The following is a 23,610-nucleotide window of genomic DNA, read 5'->3' as shown; positions in this document are numbered from 1 at the left end:
GGATGCAGAACCCAGCTGGATGAAGGTACTAATGGCCAAATCTAGAAAAATTTAGGTATCAAAATAAATAATGATAGTAATGAATTATGACCCAGTGAATAGGAATCCATGAGTCCAAACTAATATAAATTTAAAAATAAATAAATATTAAGATGATGCTTTCCTTATGTTATATTACCAACTTATAAATGTAGTAGGAAGGATGGAATTAGAAAACCACCATTTGGCAACAAGTCAGTCTGAAGGAGACTAAAGAGACCTACCAACTGATTGTAACATGTGTTCCAAGACTGGATCCTTCTCCTAGAAAGGACATAGTGAGTCAATTGGTACAACTTATATAGGGTCTGGGGATTGAGTGGAGATTATCTGTCAACGCTAACTTCTTTTTTTTTTTTTAAGATTTTATTTATTCATTTGAGACACAGAGATACAGAGAGAGAGAGAGAGAGAGAGAGAGAGAGAGCATGAGCAGGGAGAGAGGGAGAAGCAGGCTCCTTGCCGAGCCAGGAGCCCAATGTGGGGCTTGATCCCAAGACCCTGGGATCATGACCTGAGCCGAAGGCAGACGCTTAACCATAACCATCTGAGCCACCCAGGCGCCCCCTGTCAATGCTAACTTCTTGATCTTGATTGTGGTTAGGCAGCAGAATGCCCTTGTAGGACCTGCATACTAAGAGGAATGTAATTTCAGGAGCTTGGAGGAATGTGTTTGACAAGTTACTCTAAAGTGGTTTTTTAAAAAAGAAAACATTCTTTGTGTAGTATTTGCAACTTATTTGTGAGTTTGAAATTATTTTTTAAAAAAGGAAACGAAATCAGAAATACTATTTTTGTAATTCTTAACCTAAGTAACAGCAATAGCTCATGTTGACTGAATCAGGTCACTTGCTTAATTCTCACAGCAAAGCTATGAGTGAGGTACTACCACTATCTCCAATTTGCAGATAAGGAAGTTGGGGCATTTTGATATTAATCATTTACCAGAGTTCACTCAGCTAGGAAGTGATACGCCAGAAATTAAACCCAGATCTGTTTGATGTTAGACCCTTTTCTTTTAAGCAGTACACCATTTCCTTTTATCATATTCAACTCTTGAATATTGTATGTGTATATGCATTAGTCAGGGTTCTGTGGAGGAACAGAACCAATAGGGTGTGTGTATGTGTGTTCATTTATTATAAGGAATTGGTTTACAATAATTGGTGATTATGGAGGCTGGAAAGCCGCAAGATCTGCAGGGTCAATCTGCAAGCTGGAAACCCAGGAAAGCCAATAGTTTAATTCCAGTCTGAGTCTGAAGGCCCAAGAGAGCCAATGGTGTAGTTCTAGTCCAAAGGCCAGTAGACCTGAGACCCAGGAAGAGTCAGTGTTTCAGTTTGAATCCAAAGGCGGGAAAAAACCAATGACCCACTTAGAAAGCTATTGGACAGAAAGAATTTTCTCTACTTGATGGGGTGGGTGGGACGGAGGTGTTAGCTTTTTGTTCTATTCAGACTTTCAGCTGATTGGATGAGTCCCACTCACATTAGGGAGGGCAGTCTGCTTTACTTAGTCTACTGGTTTAAATGTTACTCTCATCCAAAAACACCCAGAATAATGTTTGACCCAATATCTGGGCACTGTGTGGCTCAGACAAGTTGACATGCAAAATTAATTACCATGGTATATATACATATAATATATGAGAGAGGGAGAGTGGGAGAAACTAGGCTAAAACATGGACTTTTTAGCAAGAATTGATTAGTACCTATCTAGCCCCGCCTGAGGAAGAGAAGGATGTGCAGTTTCTTGCCCACACTGGAAGACTGTACTCTCACATAGGATGATGGGATTGTGTTTCTAAACAGCACCCACAGTCAGGATGAGCTTTCTCTCAGATTACTCAACGGCTTGAGCTCCACAGGGCACCATCCTGCCTTCCTGTGTGAGTTTGGTTAGGGTCGATCAGGTCCCTCTTCGTAGTCATCTCTGTGGTTCTCTGGTCACCACACCCCCTACTTCCCTGGGAATTCTCCATTGCCTGGCCCTGCTGTCCCACATTCATGGCCAAAGCGTTCCGGTTTACACCGGGAGACCTTGCATTCCAGGCCACAGCTGAGTGGGCACTTGGCCCAAGTCGGGCTGTGACTGAGAGATACTGGTTAGTTATCTTAGCAAGTTCTTGGAAATGAGGGTGTATTTTTGTGGGCAGTAAACACTGATTCAGAGAGACAGGGAGAGAGAAAGATGTGCAGAGCTGAAGAAGAGAATGGCTAGTGGGTTTGGTGAGAGTCCTGGATCCCATAGAATACCCTTCTCTCCTAATAAAATCCCCTTTTTCTTCACCCAATTTGAAGCAAACTCCCATTATCACTGTCCACCTTAATTAAGTCATCCACCTAGGCAGTCCTTACTCTTCCCTATTGGTACTCTTCAGCCCAACGTGGCTGCCATCAGCAGTCACACCCGTCATGGTGCCAGAGAAAACAACCAATGGTCTTTCTGAGCAGACCTTTGTTACCCTTATTTCCAATAAAAAACTGTTAGCTCTTGAAAGTGTCTGGAAAAAAGTTAACCCTGATGATATGTGAAGCTACCCTCTTAACTATTTAGAAAATTGTACTCATTTTCATTTGTCCACCTTCCTACTTCAGCTTCATCTTGGTATCCACCGTGATAGACAAGTAAGAACTAAAAGGCATGAATAAAAGGCCATGAAAAGTAAAGAACCTCCATCGTTTTTTATTATGGTATTTTAACCTTGTCTATTCCCTGTTCTCCAGCCCTTGTAGATGCAGTGTGGTTTTTCTAGACTGTTCTACAATTCCCTGTTTTTGTCCCTTCCCACAGACTCATCTCAGAGGGATGGACAAACTCCAATAATTCTCTCTGGGGTTATAAGAACATCCTGCTCATTTTCTCTGATATAGTTACAGGTGTTTTCTCTCTCCCATTTCTCTGTCTCCTTCTTCCACTTCCTGCTGTGTATCTCTCTTCACAAGTTCAGCTTTTTCTCTCCTGCATGCACTCAGAGCAATGGGCCAGTCTTCCTGCAGGGTCATGTTTGTTTAAGGTCCATCATTTCCCCAGTACCTAGCAGACCCTCAAGGACTATTTCCTTGGTCAATACCACTCCCTCTACCTGGAAGCTTCTTCCCTATTGGTGCTAATCTTTTGCAACCTTTGAGGGAGGCCCTTCTATAAGGCAACTTCCATCCCTGCCTGGAGGAAATTTCACAGGCCTTTGACCACCTATTTGCATACTTGCCTTCTACTTTGCCTCAGAGTCTGTGCCTACATCTTACCTCTCTGGGTAGTTTGCAACCTTCTTGCAGAAAAGAAAGATTTCAAAGGCTCTCTAGTGACTCTAGATTTGAATCATGGGTCAGTCACCTTCCTGTGTGGTTAGTTGTGTGAACTAAGGCAAGCTGGTTCACCTCTTATACCTGCTTTCTCTCCTGTAAGCGGGGTTAATATCACTAATCTCATAGGATATTTGCAAGGATGAATTTAGACATTTTTGTAAAGTGCTTCGAAGAATATTAGACACATAGAAAATACTGAGTAAATGTTAGCTATTACTATTAATATTCTCATCTCTTACATTAGTTATCTATTGCTGTTTAGCAATTATCTCAGAATTTAGAAGTGGAGAACAATTATAGACACTTTTCATCTTTCATAGTTTCTGTAGATCAGGAATTGAGAAGCGACTTAGATCTGTGGCTCTGGCTTGAGACCCCTCATAAGGCTGAGGTCCGGATGGCAGCTAGGGCTGCTGTCTTTCGAAGGATTTCCTGGGGCTGGTGGACCCACATCTAAGGCCTCAGTTCTACTTTTGGGCCTTTTCACAGGACTGCTCTTGCATTCTAATGACACGGAAGCTGGTTTCTACTATAGTGAGGCAGAAGCCACAGCACTTTCCATGGCCTGGCTTCAGAAGTCCGCTATACTTTATTGGTCACCCCAACCAACTCTGTAGGAGACTACAGGAGGGCATGAAAATCCCAGGAGGCAAGGATCACTGGGGGCGATGGTGGAAGCTGGCTGTCACATTTGTATTCTGTTTTCCTCCAATGGAACTAGTGTCAGTAGGAGGCTCTAGCAATCACAGAGACTGGGATGCACGTTGGCAAGAGGAGAATTCCAAGGAAGAAGGAAGAAATGAACCAAAGGAAGTAATGCTTCAGCCTCATGTCTTGCCTCTTCTGCCCTTGCACTCTCAAATTAGGGCGGGCTGAATTTCCTATGACTCTTCAAAAACCATCTAGTTCTTTCTCGTTTCAAAGCCTGTGCACCTATGGCTTTTCTGTTTTCAAGCTTCTCCTCTCCACTTCCCTTGGCTACCTTCCTCTCACAATTCAGGTCTCAGCTTAAACACTAGTTCCTCCTGGGATACTTTCCCTGATTCCCTTAGCCTGTCACTGTTTTGTGTACTTTGCCTCGTATCATAGACTTTCTCCAACATTTCGAAGTCAAGGCATCTCCAAGTGAGGGGAACAGCTGATGAAAAAGGGGCAAGGCAAGATGGAAGAAATTAGCATGGTATGTTCTCTAACCAAGAAAACTTTTTGTGATAATGGGATTTTCTTTTATTTTTTTAAAAAGATTTATTTATTTATTTGAGAGAGAGAGGGAGAGAGAGAGAGAGCGAGAGGGAGCACACCCAAGCGTGCACAGGGGAGGGGCAGAGGGAGAGGGAGAGAATCTCAAGCAGACACCCTGCTGAGTGCAGAGCCCTACCACCCAGGACTCGATTTCACCACCCTGAGATCTTGCCCTGAGTCAAAATCAAGAGTCAGCCGCTTAACTGACTGAGCCACCGGGGCACCTTTGATCATGGGATTTTCTTGATCTGTGCTGGACAATACAGAAACCATTAGTCACATGTGTCTATTGAGCTCTTGAAGTGTGGCTAGTGTGGCTGAGAAATGAAATGAATTTTATTGAAAAACTCAAGAACTGAATTTTAAATTTTTAAAAAATTTAATTAAAATTTAAATACCCACATATGGCTAGTAGTAACTATATGGTCTCACACAGGTCTTACAAAAAAGAGACCTACCTAAACAGAGGACAGGGTGGCAGAGAGAAGGGGGGTTAGGCTTTGCTATCCAGAGAATAGGCCCCTTTAGACTAGAAGGGACCACGATAAAATAAATGCATTGCAGGGTAAGTGTGTATTTGATGATGCCACCCTCATACATCCCTCTGCAAGGCTATTTAACTGGATGCTCTGAACAATGAAAGGGTCTAAAGACACTAGGGACTGGTTCTCTGATTGCAAAATTTTGGGTTTGGGGGAGCTTTCGCCTACATCTGCCACCCAGGGTCAGGGTCAGAGCCATTCATCTTTAAGAGGATCAGCAGTCGGGAGCACTGTGTCCAAATTCACACCTTCTAACACAAGTCAAAGATAGCCTTCTTTCTTCCCGCCCTTCTTCCTTCTTCTCCTTCCTCCCTTTCATGGCTTTGTGCTAGGCTTTCAGAAGACAAGGTGGAACACTTCAGTATCTTTTCCCTGAAAAGCTCAGAGACAAGAGAAGATAATAAAAATGAACACACTGGCCCAGAGCCAGATGTTCTGCGTTCTGGTGTCGTTTTGCCAGACTAGCTTTCTACACCTCAGCTTTCCATTTGTGAAATGTCAGGGTTAGAGAGGACTTCTGAGGTCCCGCCCTAACTTCCTGGGTGCTTATGTAAGGCAATCCAAATCATGATGACAATAAATAAATAAAATCTTTAAGAAAAAAAAGAAACAAAAACCAACAGCAGCCACGTTAACCCAGGGCTTACAAGTTTTAGGCACCGTGCTAAAGGCTTCATAGTCACCATTTCACTCAAGCCTCAGGGGTGTTTTACAAACCCTCATTTTGTAGGTGAAGAAACTGAGGTTCTGTCAGTTTAACTAACCAGTCCAGGGTCACGCAGGAATAGTCGAATTGGGCTTTGAATCCAGATAGTTCCAAACCCTAAATTTTTAATCTCTTTTTTGTATGTATCGCTTCTCTTCAAGGTAGGTCAATGATGAGTTCAGGCAGGGAGGCATTCTTGGTAGGATTACTAATAACAGTGTTTTTTTAATGCATACTCTGATGGCTGTGTGTACACACTTAATTCTCCCAGCAACCGTACAGGGTGGTCAACACTAGTGCCCTCATTGCACGGCCCGGGAAAGTAAGGCTCAGAGAGGCTCAGGGAATTGCTCAACATCACACAGCTAGCAAATGGCAAGGACTCAAATCTACGGAGGGGGTCTGTAGCCCTGGGCCGCGACCATTCCTCCTGGAGTACAGCGCAGGCAAGCCAGGGTCCACTACCACGGTGAAGGCGGAGCTGCCGGCGCCTGCCGGGTCTCCGGCCCTGCCCAGGCGGCACGCCTCCGCCGCGCACGCGCTCTCGGGCGCCGGGTCGGGGCGCGCGGCGGGCGCGAGGACGGCGGCGGGGAGCGTGCGCGCGGTGACGTGCCGGGCGCCATGTTGGAGGGCTGGTGGTAGCGGCTCGGGGAGGTGCTCGCTCTCTCGGTCTCGCTCTCTCGCTCGCTTCCCCCGGCTCCCTTCGGTGCCCCCCCCGGTCGCCTGCGTGCCGGAGTGTGTGCGAGGGAGGGGGAGGGCGTCGGGGGGGTGGGGGGAGGCGTTCCGGTCCCCGGGAGACCCGCGGAGGGAGGCGGAGGCTGCGAGGGACTCCGGGAAGCCATGGACGTCGAGAGGCTGCAGGAGGCGCTGAAAGGTGGGGGTAGCTTGCCCCCTCTCCCCTCCTCCTCACCCTCCGTGGCCCCCTCTCCTCTCTTTCTGGGCAGGGGGCTCCGAGGGGCCGGGCCGGGCTGGAGCGGGGGGGGGGGCGCTTCCCCGGCTCCCATCCCCCTCCCACCTCCCCAGGGGCGGGGAGCCCTGTGGGCAGCTCCCTCCCGCCCCGCTCTGGGCTTTGTGTCGGCCGCCGGCGTCTGGGCTGGGGGAGGGGAGCCGGGGAAGCTCTGGTAGTGGCCCCAGTCTCTCGCCCACCCCTCCGGGGAGAGGTCGTGGGCCATCAGCACACTTACGGGTAGGCTCCGTTTTCCGTCAGGCCCCCGCACGCCAGGCGTCGGGGTGAGAGAAAAAGTAGGTTTGGGGGGGCGGGGGCGGGGGCGAAGACGGCGGCAGAGCAACTTTAAAGTGTCTCAGGAAGTCTTACAGAGCTTCTGAAGTCATTCCTCCACGCGCCCTAATTCTCAGGTGGTCGCTTTCCACGCAACAGGCTTGAGAACGGTGGTTCTCAAACTTAGAATAGCGTGTGATTTCAGCGTTTTCACAATTGTTCATTGACATCCAAAATCATTTGGAAACGGCTACGTGAGGTAGCTGCAGCTTCCTAAGACGCACGTTTATGAACTTTACCTAGATAAACAATTTATGGGGGTTGGGGCCTGGGATTTGTATTTTAACTGGTGTCTCAGATAAAGCTGATGTTGGTGTTCCCCCGGACCACACTTTGAGAAACACTGCATGGATGCTTTGTGGAGAAGTTGAGTGCCCCCTTTAGGAGGATTCTTGTTACAACGTGAAGAAACCAATGTTGGAAGTAGAACTTTTGAGTCGGAGGTGGATATTTGGTTGAGAGGCTGATTTCTTTTTTTTTTAAACTGCTTCTTAATATTTGAGGAAGGACTGGGAGAAAAGTTTGTTTTTACAGTGCACTGGAAATGGTTGATGGACTTTGAAAATACTGATAATTTTTCTTTCTTCCTTTATTTAGATTTTGAGAAGAGGGGAAAAAAGGAAGTTTGTCCTGTCCTGGATCAGTTTCTTTGTCATGTAGCCAAGACTGGAGAGACCATGTGAGTTGAAAACATGTATTCGTTGTTAGGATCCATTCAGAATTGCGTAGGAGAGGGAAGAAAGTGTATTTCAGAAGAATTCAGTAATCTTTGTACAGCTGTACAAGCTCCTTTTATTTAAAGCATTTACTAAGCGCGTATGTTTTATTTCCCTTAACGCATACCCTGTAATGAGTTTTAAAATTCTGTTAAAATTTTCTTTATATCTATGCTTTTGTAGATTTAGAATTTACTAGTCTGAAGAGCTAGAGAAAAGAATGCCTATCCTGTCACGACCCTTTTTGGCCCTAACAAACAGGCTTATTTCCAGAACTTTGTGGCTTTGATTCTGTTTTTTTGTTGGTGGTGGTGGTGGTATTTTCTCATATTGTCCTGTATCCAACCTTTTGTTGTCATATTTATACATGTGGGTGTTTGAAGTGTCACTTCTGTTTATTCTTTTGAGGACTTAGGGTGATTATCTGACAAATTCCAGATGCTGCAGTTTTGACTGTCCTGTAAACTTTCTAGGATAGCTAACTTGTTACATATGCTCAGCATTTTATTAGGCTTGTTTCCAAATGTTTTGAATCTGAAACTTATACTGTGAAGTTAGGACTGTTTTCATAACTACCATTCTAGTTCATTGTGTGTGTAGGTTGTGTTGCAGGAGTGTTTTTGCCATCACTAAGTTAATTTGTAGAAAGCAGTGCAGATTTGGTGGCTTCCTTGTACTCTTTTTTTTTGTAGGGGGTGGAAAGTAGGAAGGAGAAAGGTTTCTTTGGGCGCAGCGTTACTAAATGAGCTTTCTTTTGGCTCCCCTGGGTCTTGTCTATTTTTGAAATTCTTTTTGAGGCCTACTATGAGTGTAAGCTTCAGCAAGTGATGTATACTTTCTTGGGCTTTATTGGCAGATGTTCATTTCTTACAAGATTCGCTTGTGGTTGTAATATATGTAGCCTTCTAATAACTAGCCTAATTTTAGAAAGGAAAAAAGATCCTCTGATATAGTAGTCATGTAGATAAGCTGAGTCTCCATAGTGCTTTATTAAAATTACCACTCAACTTAAGAATGTGTCTGTGAAGTGGTCAATCTTATATTTTTATTCCACTTAAAAAGTGGAACCCTTTAGGAAAAAAAATTATACTTGCCTCTGAATTATTGTCTCTCTTAGAACATCTTGATTTTAAAAATTGATGCAACATAACGTATTTATGTAGATAAGCTTAAAAATGACTAGTTGCCAGCTTTCAAAAATAAATTAATCCCTAACTCAGAAATTCTTAGGTTGCCTCTATTTCTTTCAAATAGTTAGTTGGTCCAGACTTATCCCCCCTACAATATCAAGAGGAGAAGCTTTTAGTTTCAGAGTTTTGATACACAAGATTATATCAAACTATTTGGAGATAAATACTTAAAAACCTCTTCTCCTTATCAGGTCTGTACAAACTGTCTTTTGATAAACTACATTGGCTGTAAATAGTTGAAAACTTCTGAAAGGAAACTTAATATCCTGTCAGACTGGATCACCATGTGGCTAGGGAATTTTATTTTATTTATTTATTTATTTATTTATTTTTAAAGATTTTTTTATTTATTTGAGAGAGAGAGAATGAGATAGAGCATGAGAGCGGGGAGGGTCCGAGGGAGAAGCAGACTCACTGCTGAGCAGGGAGCCTGATGCAGATCCCGGGACTCCAGGATCATGACCTGAGCCACCCAGGCGGCTGTAGCTAGGGAATTTTAACCTGATTTTTGTGGACGATTATTTTGTGTTGATAGAGGACTTAAACAAGGTCCACCCCCTTACTCGCCCCCCCGTTTTTTCTTTTTTTTTTAACATTTACTAATATTTTGTATTAAAATGGTGGTGTTAGATACAGAGTTTGGAAAGTATTTTTAAATTTATCATTAAAGCAGCTGGTGTTTACACATTTAGCTTTAATCTTTTTTTTTTTAATCAACAGCATGCCTCTTCATTCTGAAATTTGCAAGTTTCTGTCATCCATTTTATGATTAAACTGAGCTTTGTCTAACTTAAAAGATTTTAACAAGAAAAATGTAAAGAACAGCAGATCAGATCTCTTTGGTGTTTTAGGATGGATAGGTTGCTAGAGATAAGAATTCCATAGTTTTTATTTTCATTGATACATTATAGCAAGAAATCATTAACAGAAGAGATATGTGGACTTTATGGATAAAAATCAGTGACAGCCTAAGCTATTTTTCATTAAAAAAGCCCAATTTGACACTTGTGTTTTTAGCTCTAGAGAGATTTTAAAATTATAGTGTAGGTTTTTACTGAGCAGGAGGTTGTAGGAAAATTTAAAGAGTACTAGAGCAGTTTTCCTGTTTGGTCTTTTAAAAAATTACCTTTACACATCTAATGTAGGAAGTTGGGAAAGATGCCAAAACGTGGCATACTAAACTGTAATGAAGACAGAGATTATCTATCTAAAACAATCCCCAAATTTGTTGGTTTTGGCTACTTCAAAAAATTAATTTTATGTTGAAAAGGTTACTTTGTCCTAAAATGGGACATTTCCTTAAAGGACACTTTACCGAAGGTAACAGTTTGTAACTTAATGCCAAGTATATATTATGTGCTGAATAAACAGAAGGGTATGTGGTGGGTTTCAGTTGTAGATTTAAACATTTGATAAGTTTTAGTTGCAATTACTCTTTTTGATGGTCATATTGTCCAGTGTTTGGCCTGTGGGAGCCTCCTTCGTTTGATTCCAGAGTCCTTTTGACTTGACTCTTGGTAGTCTTTAATAGCATCCATAGTCTGGTATTAGAATATGGCCTAAGCTCATTCCTGCCCAGACCTAGAATCAGACATTTCTCAAGCCGTGTCTTTTAGTGGGAAGTGGTGTTTATAGACTACAACCTGGAGACTAGAGATGCTTATTATAACTAAGTTGGTCATGGTTTCTAGCCTCTTCAGTGGACAGAACTAATAAAATACTAAGTGATTCATACTGATGCTTCCATTTCAAAATCAGGACTACAGTGTTTTACCTCTTCTACCCCAGCAATTCTGGTTCTTAAGGACACGGGAAAAGTCTAATAATAATACCAACATCACCAGTGTAATTACTAAGAACATCAAAATTGTTCATACACTCTCCCAATTTGTAACCCCCATTTAAGAAAAGTAGTTGTGTCTACGTCATCTGAGCATATAGCTATTACATAAGTTTCTTTTAACCATCATTTATTCTTTCTTTTATAGTAGCTCTGTATCAAATGCTCACCGCCAGTCCTTAGGTCAATATCGCTAGTCAGTCGGTTGTCTGAACTTCATTTTCTAGTAGAAGCTCTGAGCTTCGGCAGAGCTCATGGGAACACTTACTGAGTTTTATATATTATTATATATATATATTTATATATTGTTAACAGTGTCCTTTATTCTTGGAGGTCATTTTGGAAATAAAATCTTTGGTTCTCAGTTTTTGTCCTCGAGTAGCTTAACTATGTTAATTCCATTGTTTCCCCCAACTCAAGAGTTCCTGTCAAAAATCAGACGATAATCTAATTTTCTTTATTTAAAAGCTGTGTACTCTTTTTGCCTAGATTTCCCAAGGAATTTTTTTCAGTTAAGTGCAGTAATTTTTCTGGACTTTGTTTCAGTGTTGGGCATTTTGGGTCAGTATACTCAGGTACGTGGTGTACTCTTTTAACATGTATGAAAATTTTGAAAAAGATAAGTTTTTCATACCTTTTTTTAATTTCAGGAAATAAAATTTTTTCCTTTGGTTTTCTTTTTCAGAGATTCCTTGTATTCCTATGTCAATCATCTTTGCATGTCTTCAGTATTTGTTATTTTGTCCTGAATTCTTTTTCCTTATTCTTGTTTTGTTAAAAAACATCTTTCTTTGTTGAGGTATAGTAAACTTCATTTATTGAAAATACATAGTTTGCTAAATTTTGGCATCTGTACTCAAACTTTGACCACACTCAAGATTGTGAACATATCCATTTGTTATTCCCAGAAGTTTCCTCATGCTCTTTTGTAATCTTCCTTCCCTGGGTGTGCTCCTCTCCCCTCAGGCAACTAAAGATCTACTCTTCGTCACTTTAGTTTGCTTGTTCTAGAATTTTATATAAATGGAATCATAGAGTTTGTATTCTTTGGCTTCTTTTATTCAACATAATTGAGGTCCATGTTCGGATATCAGCAGTTCATTCCTTTTTATTTGTGAGTAGTAGTCATTATATGGATATCCTACAGGTTTTTTGTACATTCACTGTTGATGGACACTTGGATTATTTTCAGTTTTTTCTGTTATCAAGAAGTGGCTATGAACATTTGTGTACAAATCTTTGTGTGGACATATGCATTCTTTTTTCTTGGATAAAAACCTAGGAGTGGAATGGCTGGATCATATGGTAGGTGTATGTTTAACTTGAGAAACTGCCAAACTGTTTTCTAGAGTCATTGCACCAGTTTGCATTCCCACCAGTATTAATGGGAGTTGAGTTAAGGTTCTTCATGTCCTTTTCAACATTTAGTATGGTCCTTTTTTGCTGTAGTCATTCTGTTAGGCACATATTGCAAAGTGGTTTTAATTTGTATTTCCCTAATGACTAATCATGTTGAGTATGTTTCCATGTGTTTATTTGCTATTCCTGTATCATCTTTGGTAAACTGGTTCTTCAAGTCTTTGTCCATTTAAAAATTGAGTTGTTTTCTTACTGGGTGTTTTTTTTTTAGATTATTTATTTATTTATTTATTTATTTGACAGAGACACAGTGAGAGAGGGAACACAAGCAGGAGGAGTGGGAGAGGGAGAAGCAGGCTTTCCACCGAGCAGGGAACCCCATGTGGGGCTCGATCCCAGGATCCTGGGATCATGACCTGAGCTGAAGGCAGACGCTTAACCGACTGAGCCACCCAGGCGCCCCTTAATAGTTTTTGAGAGTTCTTTATATGTTACAGATGCAAGACCTTTATCTGACATAGGATTTATAAGTACTTGCTACAACTTCGTGGCTTTTCTTTTTATTCTCTTGATAGTGTCTTCAAGGTGAAATTTTAAATTGTTTTGATTTTAAAAAATTTTTTCCTTTGAAGAACTCTTAACTGTGATATTTGTTATGTTCTTTCATTCTCATGTACTAGTCTATTTCCTGAAGTAATTTTTTAAATTTCTAATCATTTGCCGAATTCTATTCTAAAACTCATTTTCTGACATGTATCATTTTTCTCAATGTCTTTAGCTCATTTTGAAGTAGTATACAGTTTTGATCTGTTTTTGGACAAGTCTTTCTAGGTTCCTTTCATTGTCTGTAGAGATGTTTGTTCTCCTTATTCTCTTTTTTTCTTATATTTACTTTGTACTGGGTTTGACCTTCATATTTTTCTCTTGTACATTTTACATGAAATTAGTTTTCCTGACCTTTGAGGAGGAAATATGGTTCAGAGTAGCTTTCCTAACTTCACAGAGCTTTCTCATTGTTTTGTAAAGTGTTTAAGAACATGGAGTTTGCTTTCTGAAATTTCCAGGTTCTCTTTTCCATTCCTACTCTTATTTGGACCCTGTCTTTCCTTCATCTTTATTGTCCTCTTCTCCACATACTGGGTCAGCTCTGGATGGGAGCCCTGGTGGGTTACCTTCAGGATCACATTGGAGCAAGACTGCTGCTCTCCTTCAGCTTTCACTGTGGGTCCCTTTTGTTCACTCACTAGTAGAGTGGGCAAAACCCATTCAGTTCCAGCTGCTGGTCTCAGATTGACCTGTCATGATTTCTAGTGAATGCTGGTTGACAGTTTTGTGGTTCTGCTATTCCTAGGCCCTTCAGGTACACCAGGACTTCTCTTTTTCTCTAGTTCAGAACCTGATAAGGTACAGGTCATGTGACTGTCACTTTTTCTTAACCTTTTATTCTTTGGGGTTTGTGAGGTTTGCTGCCTTCTCAGCTAGTTTTGTGTTGTTTTGTTTTTTCAGGTAGTTTTATTGTAAATGTTTTTGTTAATTGGTTTTTGGTTTTGCTGTCTAGTTATGTCTGATAAAGGGTTTTGGAGAGAGAGAAGACTACAGTACCACTGTCAGCCTCTCATAATTACACTTATGAAAACTTACTGGTTTCCTCACCTATAAAATAGAAATAATAGTATCTCATAGCATAAGTACTTAAAACATGGAAAACTTAGCACATTGCTTGGTAAACAAAGTAAATGCTCAATAAATAGTAGTTATTGTGTTGACTGTGCTTATATTGAGTCTGCTTTGTCCCCACCCTCCTACCTGCCCCCTGCAGTTTCAAGTTCTTTGTGTTGAGCAATTTTGACATAACGGCAATTTATAAGAAAATAAAATTTAGGTTACTTAAAAGTAATTATCAACAGCTGAGACCTCATTATTGTAAATAAAATCTCCTTAAGTGAATGAGGCTGTTAAATCCTTCAGTGGGTTTCTTGAGGGAATTTTGTTTTGTCAACATAGTATTTACTGAACATTGTTTCTAAAATGTCAGTCTCCCAGGACACGTGGGTGGCGCAGTCGGTTGAGCAGCCAACTCCCTAGTTTCTGCTCAGGTCATGATCTGAGTTGGGGCTCTGCTTGGGATTCTCTAAAAAAAAAAAATGTCTCCTATACTGTCTTCGTAGTATTTGCCACATCCTTGTAACATCTATATAATTATTTAATACTCTTTTCTAGTTTGGCTTACTTTTTTCAGATTTTTTTCAAAATAGGAAAATATTATAGAAGTTAAGCCTTTGTTTTACTCCTTCACAGAAATATAATGACTATGTTAATTTTTTTCCCCTTGTGAGAAAGAAGATCTGAAACCACTGGTTTGTTGCATTAGACCTTAAAATCTATAAATACTAAAATATGTACTTAATATGAATTTTCCATGTGTCACCTAAAATCCTGTCATGTACCACCATCACAGTGGTACACAGAGAAAGCACAGTAGATTTTCATTAAATATTAGTTAAGTGGATGCCATTTTGTTTCAAATATTCCAATAACTGCAGTGATTAAGGTATGAACATGAAGAAAATTGTCGTTTTCATTTGTTTTGTCACATCATGCTACAAACCTAATGTGTCATGTATACTGCAGAAAATCTGTTGGTGTATTGGAAGACATGCCAACTTTGTTTTCTGAGTAGAGTTAACTTCAAATTTTAAATGTCTTTGGTGTGCAGGTGAGCACATATTTTCCATGTTCAGTCCAGATTTTTACTAGTAGTTGGCTAGTCCCATAATTTCATGAGAATTAGCATGTGGTAATATTCTTGGGAGGAGCATGGCTTGAATTCTGAATTTAGCTTGGTGACTTCTCTGTGTGAATTTGGGCACATTATTTATGAGCTCGTTTCCTCACTTGAAAAATGGGATTTCTACCATATAGTTGCCTCACTTCTTGTGAGGATGTAGCTGTAAATATTAAAATTTGGAGTAAAAATTAGAATTGTCTATATATTGGGCCTAAACAGTGAATTTGGTTTAAGAAACAAGTGTGAGGTATACTTTATCTTTTGGAAAGAGCTCTGGTTTGAGTCAAGAGAACGTAAGACCTGGGTTTGAATTCCTACTTCTACCACTTACTCTGTGACCAAGGCTGAGGGCTCTGTGCTTTAATTTCCTCATTATACATCTAAAGTGCTTAATACAGTGACTGGGACACACTGACAACCCCGTCTCATCCTCCCCCCCCCCCCCATGGAAGCTGCTATAACTAATTATTTTATTTCCCATTATTTAAAATCACTTAAATTACTCTGGGCCACAGTTTGCTCAGATACTAAATGAGGGGCTTGTAATAAATGATCTCCAAGGTTCCTCCCAGCTTGAAAAACTTATATAGGAGTCTGTGTTGTGGCAGTAGTTACCTGGGGGTGGTATTGCAGCAATAGGGATTAAGAGTGGAGAATGGGGCACAGTGATGGTGGTTGATGTTAAAATGTCTGCAGATGGTGAAAGATGTTAATTGTTGGGAGTATGTTGCAGAGGCGAATGGTTTGGAGACCAAAAAAGAAAGAAAAAATGGAGAATCAGTTGTGTATACTTGGATGAGAAAGACCAGTCCCTATTACCACTTAATTCATCAGAGTCACAGAGTTTCACAGAATGCCATTCTTAGTGTCACCTCTGTGCACACCTGTGGTTTTTATCCACATCCAGAGATCCTCTTTGTGCCTGCTGATCAGTTCATAATGCTTATGGACTATTACTGGAAGTCTGTCAGAAACTTCATGTTGCTTCAAAACATCTTATTACTAAGAAGTTAAGGATTTTATGATCCAGAATTTACTGTGCTTTCCCTCTGTTTTGTAGACTGTTGGTCTTTTACTTTAATGATATGGGAGTTTGTGAGTGAAAGTGTGTGTGTCTGTCTGTGTGTCTGTGTGTCTGCATCCTTCTGCCTGTATCTGTATTTCTGTACCAAAATCAAGTTTCAGTATCAATAGCAAACAAAACAAAACACAAAACCCTTAAATGTATTCAGCGACTAAAACAGTATAGCCAGTTGAAGAGAATGTTGGCTGTTATTTCATTTAATACATATGTCTGTGAAAGCATTTTACTTTAAAAATACCCAATGAGTCTGAGAAATATATTTTAGATCTTCATTTTTGCTAGGCCTTTAGATGTGTTTAGTTGCTCGTCTTTGCTTTCTCTGGTTTCACCCACAGCAATCCTGTTTGTATTATCAGGCTGCCTGGGTTTGGCACTGCTTGTGTGGAATCTACCTTGTGTAATAGGCACTTCTGTAACCCAAGCTCAAAGTCCATGCCTACCAAATACATTGAATATTACTGAGAGATTACACCATTGACTGTAAAGTGAAAAATAGTTAAGCATCAAATTAGTAATGATGTAAAATAATAGTACTAGTGCTCCCAGTGCTTTTTCAAAATGTGCCATATATGTGATAGTGTAAGTAGGGCTTTTTTGTTACCCACTTACCAGTGTGACTTTGGGTTGGGGGTGGGGAGAAAAGCTTTATTCAGAGGCTCTGTGGTACAGTGAAGATGCTCTTGGAGGTGAATTTGTCAGGGTATCTCTCTTCTCTCTGTGTTTATAATCTGCTTGACCCTAGCTTAGAAGACAGTCTTGGTGAAAATTCTAATTTCTTTCTTTCTTTCTTTCTTTTTTTAAGATTTTAATTATTTGACAGACACAGTGAGAGAGGGAACACAAGCAGGGGTAGTGGGAGAGGGAGAAGCAGGCTTCCCGCTGAGCAGGGAGCCTGATGTGGGGCTCAATCCCAGGACCCTGGGATCACGACCTGAGCCGAAGACAGACGCTTAATGACTGAGCCACCCAGGCGCCCCGAAAGTTGTAGTTTCATATAATCTATGTGAATGACTGTTATGGAACAGTTTAGTTACTTAAGCCTTCTTTTCTTCAGCTCCCCAGCTGAAAATGTGAACACTTCACAGAGTTTTTTGAAATAGCAGGTATTCAGTAAATCTTAGGTTCCTTATTTTGTTCGTACACTGATATGAAAATAAAAATCAGTAGCACTAAAAATAACATTTAATACCAATTTTGATACTTAAAAGGTTTGCAGCTTACTGAAGTCCTAAGAATGAAAACATATTGACCAGTTAGTTACAGTGATCTCTGTTCAGGCCCAAGACTTTCCTAAATCTCATCAAGCTTCTATACTTGTGACTGAGCTAATTATTCATTTTGCTTTCCAAAACTTTGCTTTAGCTATTTTATTTTCCTTTTTTGCTATAACTAGATCTGACTTAGACTTTTTCAGACATACAGTACTTTGTACTTTCTTTTCCTGTCTCCCTGTGATTTGTTTAGGCTCCTTGCGTGTTCTGCGTATCTCTTGAGTATTTTTGACCCTTCTAAAATTTTATTCTCCTAATGTTACTTCTTGTTGAATGTGGTGCTTCTCAATAGTCCTTTGTAGAGTTTTAGACTGATTTTTAAAACTGTGAACCTGAAATTGGGATTTGTCTTTAAGGGACTAGAATTTTCACATAGGACTTGTGTTTTGGGTTAAAGTGTTTTTTTCTTCCTAAAAGGCAAACTTAGTAGACATTTATTTTGTGCCAGACACTGTCAAATGTTTCATATGTGTATCTTAATTTGATCTTTACAACTACTTTCTGAAGTAGGTATCTCTGCTTTTTAAAAGTGCATACTGAGACTTACAGAACTTAAAAAGTCTTAAGATAGTGCATCTGGTGAGTGACAGAATTGGAATTTAAACTCCGGCATTCTGACTTTACATCCTCTGATAACCTGTACTTTTATACCCTTTGTCCCTTGTTGTCTTCTCACATCTTTCCTCTTTACTGAAGCACTCTGAGAATTCTTTTAAAACCTTTAGAATTTGAAATTATGCTTTTGACCAGGAATGTGTTACTAGTTATTTCTGAGATTTTCTTGCTGTTTATCTAATCCTGACCTCATGTACCTGTCCAGCTTTCCTTTCCTTGTGGCATACCATGATACGACCTAAGCACTGACACGTCACATAGTTTCCTGGGGATTGTCGCAAGTATGGGGAGGTTGAGTGTGGTAATTTGTGATTTAAGAAAAAATGTGTCAGGAGATAACTTCACTGGAAGAGTCAGTAAGGTAAATCACTTGATACACCCTTAACGTTTGTGATTTAGACTATTTTCCAGGACCCTCAGAGGCTGAAAATTTTAGTAATTATAATTTTGCAGAGTTGTAAATTTGAAGCATATAGGTGATAAAATTGATGTATAGTTTAGTTGGAAGTATGAGCCTAGCTTTCTTTTTTAATATATGTGTTTTGGATTTGTTAATCAATCAAAAATCTTAACCTTAATATTGGGAGGTAGCTGGTAATGTTCCCATTTACAGGTGATGAAACTGGAGAAATATATGCTATAGAAGGATTTGAAATTTGAGAGGTATAAGCTATTATGAGTACATTTGTAATTTTTGCACTGTTGTATATCTCTAAGAGAGAGGGTGAGATAGCTTGTTAGCTGACAAAATATTTCTATTCAGAACTGTTTGTGTGTACTAAAGTGAATATGATATTTTTCCAGATTGTTTTATTCTGGTGTTATTTTAGGGATATTGTCCATGGTGACTGCAGGGTGATTTATGAGGTTATGGCTATTTTGTCTTAAAGTAGTTCTCTATCTGGAGACAGGTCCACCTTTTCTAGGGACTTTGCACAGCAGAGTATTTCTGCAGTGAGTAATCTTGAATGTAGGTAGAATGTGGCCTAGTTTTTTCCTCAGTAAGTACTGTTAGTAAATTCAGGGTTTTCCTGTTCATAAGCTCTCTTGTAAGACAAGTAGTCTTTCTCTCCTTCCTGTATGGGTATTGATAGCTCTCTAGTCTTGCCCTGTTTATTTTAGAAGGTTCCTGGGGATACTTGTCACTTAATCCAGTTTTCTTGTAAATATTGTCTGACATTTGATTTTGCTATCTTAGTTGCTGTAGGATATGACAAATCAATACCATAGTCAGGATGTGGTCACTTTAAAAATTATTTTCTGACAAAAGACTTGAGTGAACAGGTGGTAAATTTTAAATACTTGTCTTAAAACTTTCAGTCTTAAATACTTCAAGTATCTTGAATATGGAGACTACCATATACATATTTTCTGTTTACATCCCTATTTTGGTTAAGGAGAAATTTGGTGAGAATAACTGCATATTGAGTTTAATGGATCACATGAATTAAATAAATATTGTGCCCATACTGTGAAAAAACTCATGTACAAAGATTATGGAAATCAGTACTGCTTAGATAAGCTGTCTCATTAAAAATTTTTTTATTATGTTAGTACTAACAGAAAATCAAACTATGCTTTTAACCTATTTCTATAAATGTAAATGTGTTAATTCTTTTTTAAAAACATATAGTATCAAAATTCTGCAGTTTGCCTTTTGTTCCCTGCTGTATTTGGATATCTTATCAAAACAAAAGTTTGCCTCATTGTTTTTATGGGTTGCATAGTATTCCACTGTTAGGGGTATATTGTAACTTACTTAACCTGTCCTTTGATGGTTCTTTAGGTTGTTTACAGTTAAAAAACAGTTCAGAAAGTGCTTAAGTGAGCATATTTACATTGACACAGATGCAAGAATGGGATCTGTAGGTTGACTTTATGTGCATTATTATTTTGTCAGGTATTGCCAGCTGGCCTTCTAAAAAGTTTTTCAACATATGCCTATACCAGCACTGTGTGAAAGTTATTTCTCTACCACTGTCAGCACCGAGCATTATTAAGCTTTTAAATCTGAAAATCTGATAGATGAAAAATGGTATCTCATTTTAATTTGCGCCTGCATCTTTCCATTTGTTTATTACCAATTGTACTTTCTGTCTTCCTCATTTATGAAGTTATGATCTGTTTTTCAGGGTTTTTGCTAGATTTTTATTAATAAAAATAATAAAGTAGCCTAATGAAGTTACTTATAAATAATTATACTTCTGTATGTTAGGAATAATTTGAGTTTAAGACAGTCTCAAGCAGCAAGTTGTTTAAGAAAGACGGTCATGACTATATAGCAAGGAATAATCTTTGTAATGACTGGATTGAATTGTTATTTCTGGCATATATCTTTCTTTTTAGTCACATTCCATAGACAAGTAGTCATATCAGTAAAAGGGACTTCAGATACAAAGTATGAGCTGTGTCTTTAATTTTGATGACGGTATTTGAAATTTTGTCCTTGTAAAGTTTTTCTTCGCAATCTGTTTCTGGCCTCTTTCTTTGTAAATAGGCCAAAAAAAAGCAAGTTGTTTTGAGGGGAAAAAACTGCATTTTGCTCTTTGGTTGGCTGAAACCTGAGAGCACTCTGAGATTGTAGAAATGTCCTAGAGTCCTGATACTCAATCAGGAAGAATAAAAATACCACCCACAAAAATGGACTTAACCTTAAGATTGTTCCTATTGTTTTAAATTTAGTTTTGAATAAATACACTCTTTTATTTAAATCTAAGTAAAATATTTAATCTTACCTATGGTGTTTATGTAAACTTGTAGGACTTTGCAATAATTAACAGTAAAACTAATTGAAGATGTTTGAGATTTTGAGATGTGGGCTTTTTCTGCAAGTTTGCATTTAATTCTGTAATACTTGTTTTGACTTTCCTTTTCAAAAATTTACAGCAGTGGTTCTCAACCAGGGATGACAATGACTAGAGACATTTTTGGTAGTTACTAGTGGGGGAATGCTACTGAGAATGGGTAGTGGCCAGGGTTGCTGTGCATGGCACAGGATAACTCCCAACAACAAAGTATTATCAGACCCAGAATGTCAGTGGTGCCAAGATTGAAAGATTCTGCTTCATAGGAAGAAGGATGCATCAAGCTTTAAAATGTGTCTCATAGGGGCGCCTGGGTGGCTCAGTCGTTAGGCGTCAGCCTCTGGCTCAGGTCATGATCCCAGGGTCCTGGGATCAAGCCCCGCATCGGGCCTCCCTGCTTGGCGGGAAGCCTGCTTCTCCCTCTCCCACACCCCCCTGCTTGTGTTCCTGCTCTTGCTATCAAATAAATAAATAAAATCTTAAAAAAAAATAAAATAATGTGTCTCATAGTTCTTTCACCTGTGAAATAAAAACAGTGATGGGTATGATCAAGATCTTTAACCAGGTCTTCTAGTTTTACCTTTTGGAATTCTATTTGAGCAACTTGGTAAAGTTTTGAGAAATATATACTACTTGTCAAAGATTCATAGTCTAATTGTAAGTGTTATTCTTGATTTTCAGTAAAGGTGAAAGTCTCAGATGTTTGCCTCTTATCTAATCAAATATTGCCTGGAAGATTCTGTTTTCTCCTTTACTCTCATGCTCAGAACACTTCCGACCTAAATGTTTGGGCTTTCAGGTAATACTGTGACACCAGCTGAATGTCCTACAATTCAATTCACTTCTGACACTGTCTGCCTGGGGTTAATATTAGATCTCATAATTTAAGGGCTTAATCTTACAAGACTGTCTATCTCCCTGTTCAGATGCTGGTCACACATCCGGGTTGTTACCTGTAGTTTGGATCAGCAGGCTAAAAAATCAGAGGTTTCCATGACTTGCTTCTTGGGTTCCATTAATTTGTTAGAGTGGCTCATAGCACTCAGGAAAACTGTTTACTTAACTAGATTACTGGTTTATTACACTAGATATTGAAGGATACAAAATAAATAGCTAGACGAAGAGATAACATAGGGCGAAGCCTGGCAGGATCCTGAGCATAGACGCTCTTGTCCATGTGGAGTTTGGGGTGCACCACCCTCCCAGCATGTGGATGCATTCTTGTTCATGATTCTGGAAGCTCTCTGAATCCTATAGTTTATAGATTTTTATGGAGGCTTCATCATGTAGGCATGATTGATTATTCACTCTATTTCTAGCCCCTCTCCTCTCTCAGTGCTGAAAGTTCCAAACTACTAATCCTCACTTGGTGTTGGTGGTTACCAGCCCCCATCCAGGAGCCCAAGAGTCGCCTCATTAGAACAAAAGCTGTTTCTATCACTCTGGAAATTCCACAGGTTTTAAGAGCTCTTTGTCAGGAATGGGCCAAAGACTAAATAGGAGAACAAAAGTTTGTCCTAGCACTCCTTTTTTCAAGGCTTTTCATAAAGTAGGAGCTGGATTAAATATGTAAATGGAGAAAAAGCAACATCTTGTCTTCATCTGTTAAAGAAGTATTCTTTCTAACTTTAGGAAATAATAGAAACTACTGTATCCAAATCTTGAGATGTGTATGTGAGAGAGGAAGGGAGGAAGTTATTGTGTTAGGAACCAGGGACAGATACATATAAAATTATTATTCACAAATATATCCATTAGCTAGTTTCATGTGGACGAGTGTTAATATACATAGGGGAGAGAGAAGCTTTAATTTTTCATTTCAGTAAAAGAGTACTGGCTTTGTGTGTTAATATTAGCTACTCTGCATATACTTAGCCTGTAATTTCCCATGACTTCTGCTCATTGGTATCTTGGCAACTCTGTATTTTGGGGGCAAAATCACAGGCCATAACTTGGCTGATACGTCAGTGGGACATTAGTGATGGCAGTGTTGACCACTTCTTCCACTTCCAGAGGAGCTACCTGCCCTATCCTCTGGAGAGGTCCCCTGCATATTAACCCTTGAAAGGGAAGGGTTAGATACATTGAGTCTGGAAAGGGCGAGAGAGAGAAAATTAGTTATTTCTGTCCTCTTTCAGATTTAACTGCGCATTAAAGTGAGGACTTCCTTCATTATCCATGCATTTCATAAACAAGCTGACAAGATCATGGCAGAAGTTGGAAGTACAAAGTGGAGAGGTCTACCAAACTTGCATATTTTAATGCAGTTACTAATAACACTTCATTAAATATGGGACAAGTGGTAAACTGGGTGGAACATCAGCTGAACAGGTGTAGACCAGGACTGTTCTAATTAGGATGTATGATCACTCTTTGTTCCCATTGAAGTCTCCCTTGTTATTGTTACTAGTTAATATCATTCCTTCTTACACTTTTATTCTTCTGATGAGGCAAATATTGTCTTACTCATTAAAATTCTTTCTTGATTTGGGTTCTTCTTACCTTTCCAATCTTGTCTTTTGCCACCATTTGTAATTTACCCAAATTATTTGCATTTCATTGAATATACAGTGCTCTATTTTGCTAGTATTAAATTCTAATAGCACCTTTCTGTTGGTTGCCTCTGATGTTCTTCCTCCTGGCATAACCTCCACTTGTCTTTTAAGATTGTTCAGATAGCTCTATTCAAATACATAGTAATCTGCTGACAAGTGTCTCAGATCCCCTTAATAGAAACCGCCATATTTCCGACATGCATTGGTCACGTTTTTTTTTTTTTGCAGCTGTTTGCTTACTAATCTGTTTCTGCTTGTGGTTTTCCAAGTGT

General features: G+C 39.5%; 1 protein-coding gene across 1 annotated transcript in view; it reads left to right on the top strand.

The window, feature by feature from the left end:
- The first annotated feature begins 6,466 nt into the window (after positions 1-6,466).
- The window catches only part of PPP4R2 (protein phosphatase 4 regulatory subunit 2), a 52,092-nt gene continuing 34,948 nt past the window's right edge, over positions 6,467-23,610 (top strand). The window contains exons 1-2 of the mRNA XM_028101666.2: positions 6,467-6,711; positions 7,714-7,795. Coding sequence (XP_027957467.1) covers positions 6,678-6,711; positions 7,714-7,795 — 116 coding nt within the window. The 5' untranslated portion in view covers positions 6,467-6,677. The remainder of the gene's footprint in view (positions 6,712-7,713; positions 7,796-23,610) is intronic.

This window comes from Eumetopias jubatus, unplaced genomic scaffold, assembly GCF_037043125.1.
Source record: "Eumetopias jubatus isolate StellerSeaLion01/CBP00866 unplaced genomic scaffold, mEumJub1_p1.0 scaffold_1, whole genome shotgun sequence".
Classification (NCBI taxonomy): Eukaryota; Metazoa; Chordata; class Mammalia; order Carnivora; family Otariidae; genus Eumetopias; species Eumetopias jubatus.
The sequence above is the reverse complement of the archived record's forward strand: the minus strand, read 5'-3'. Positions and strand labels throughout refer to the sequence as shown.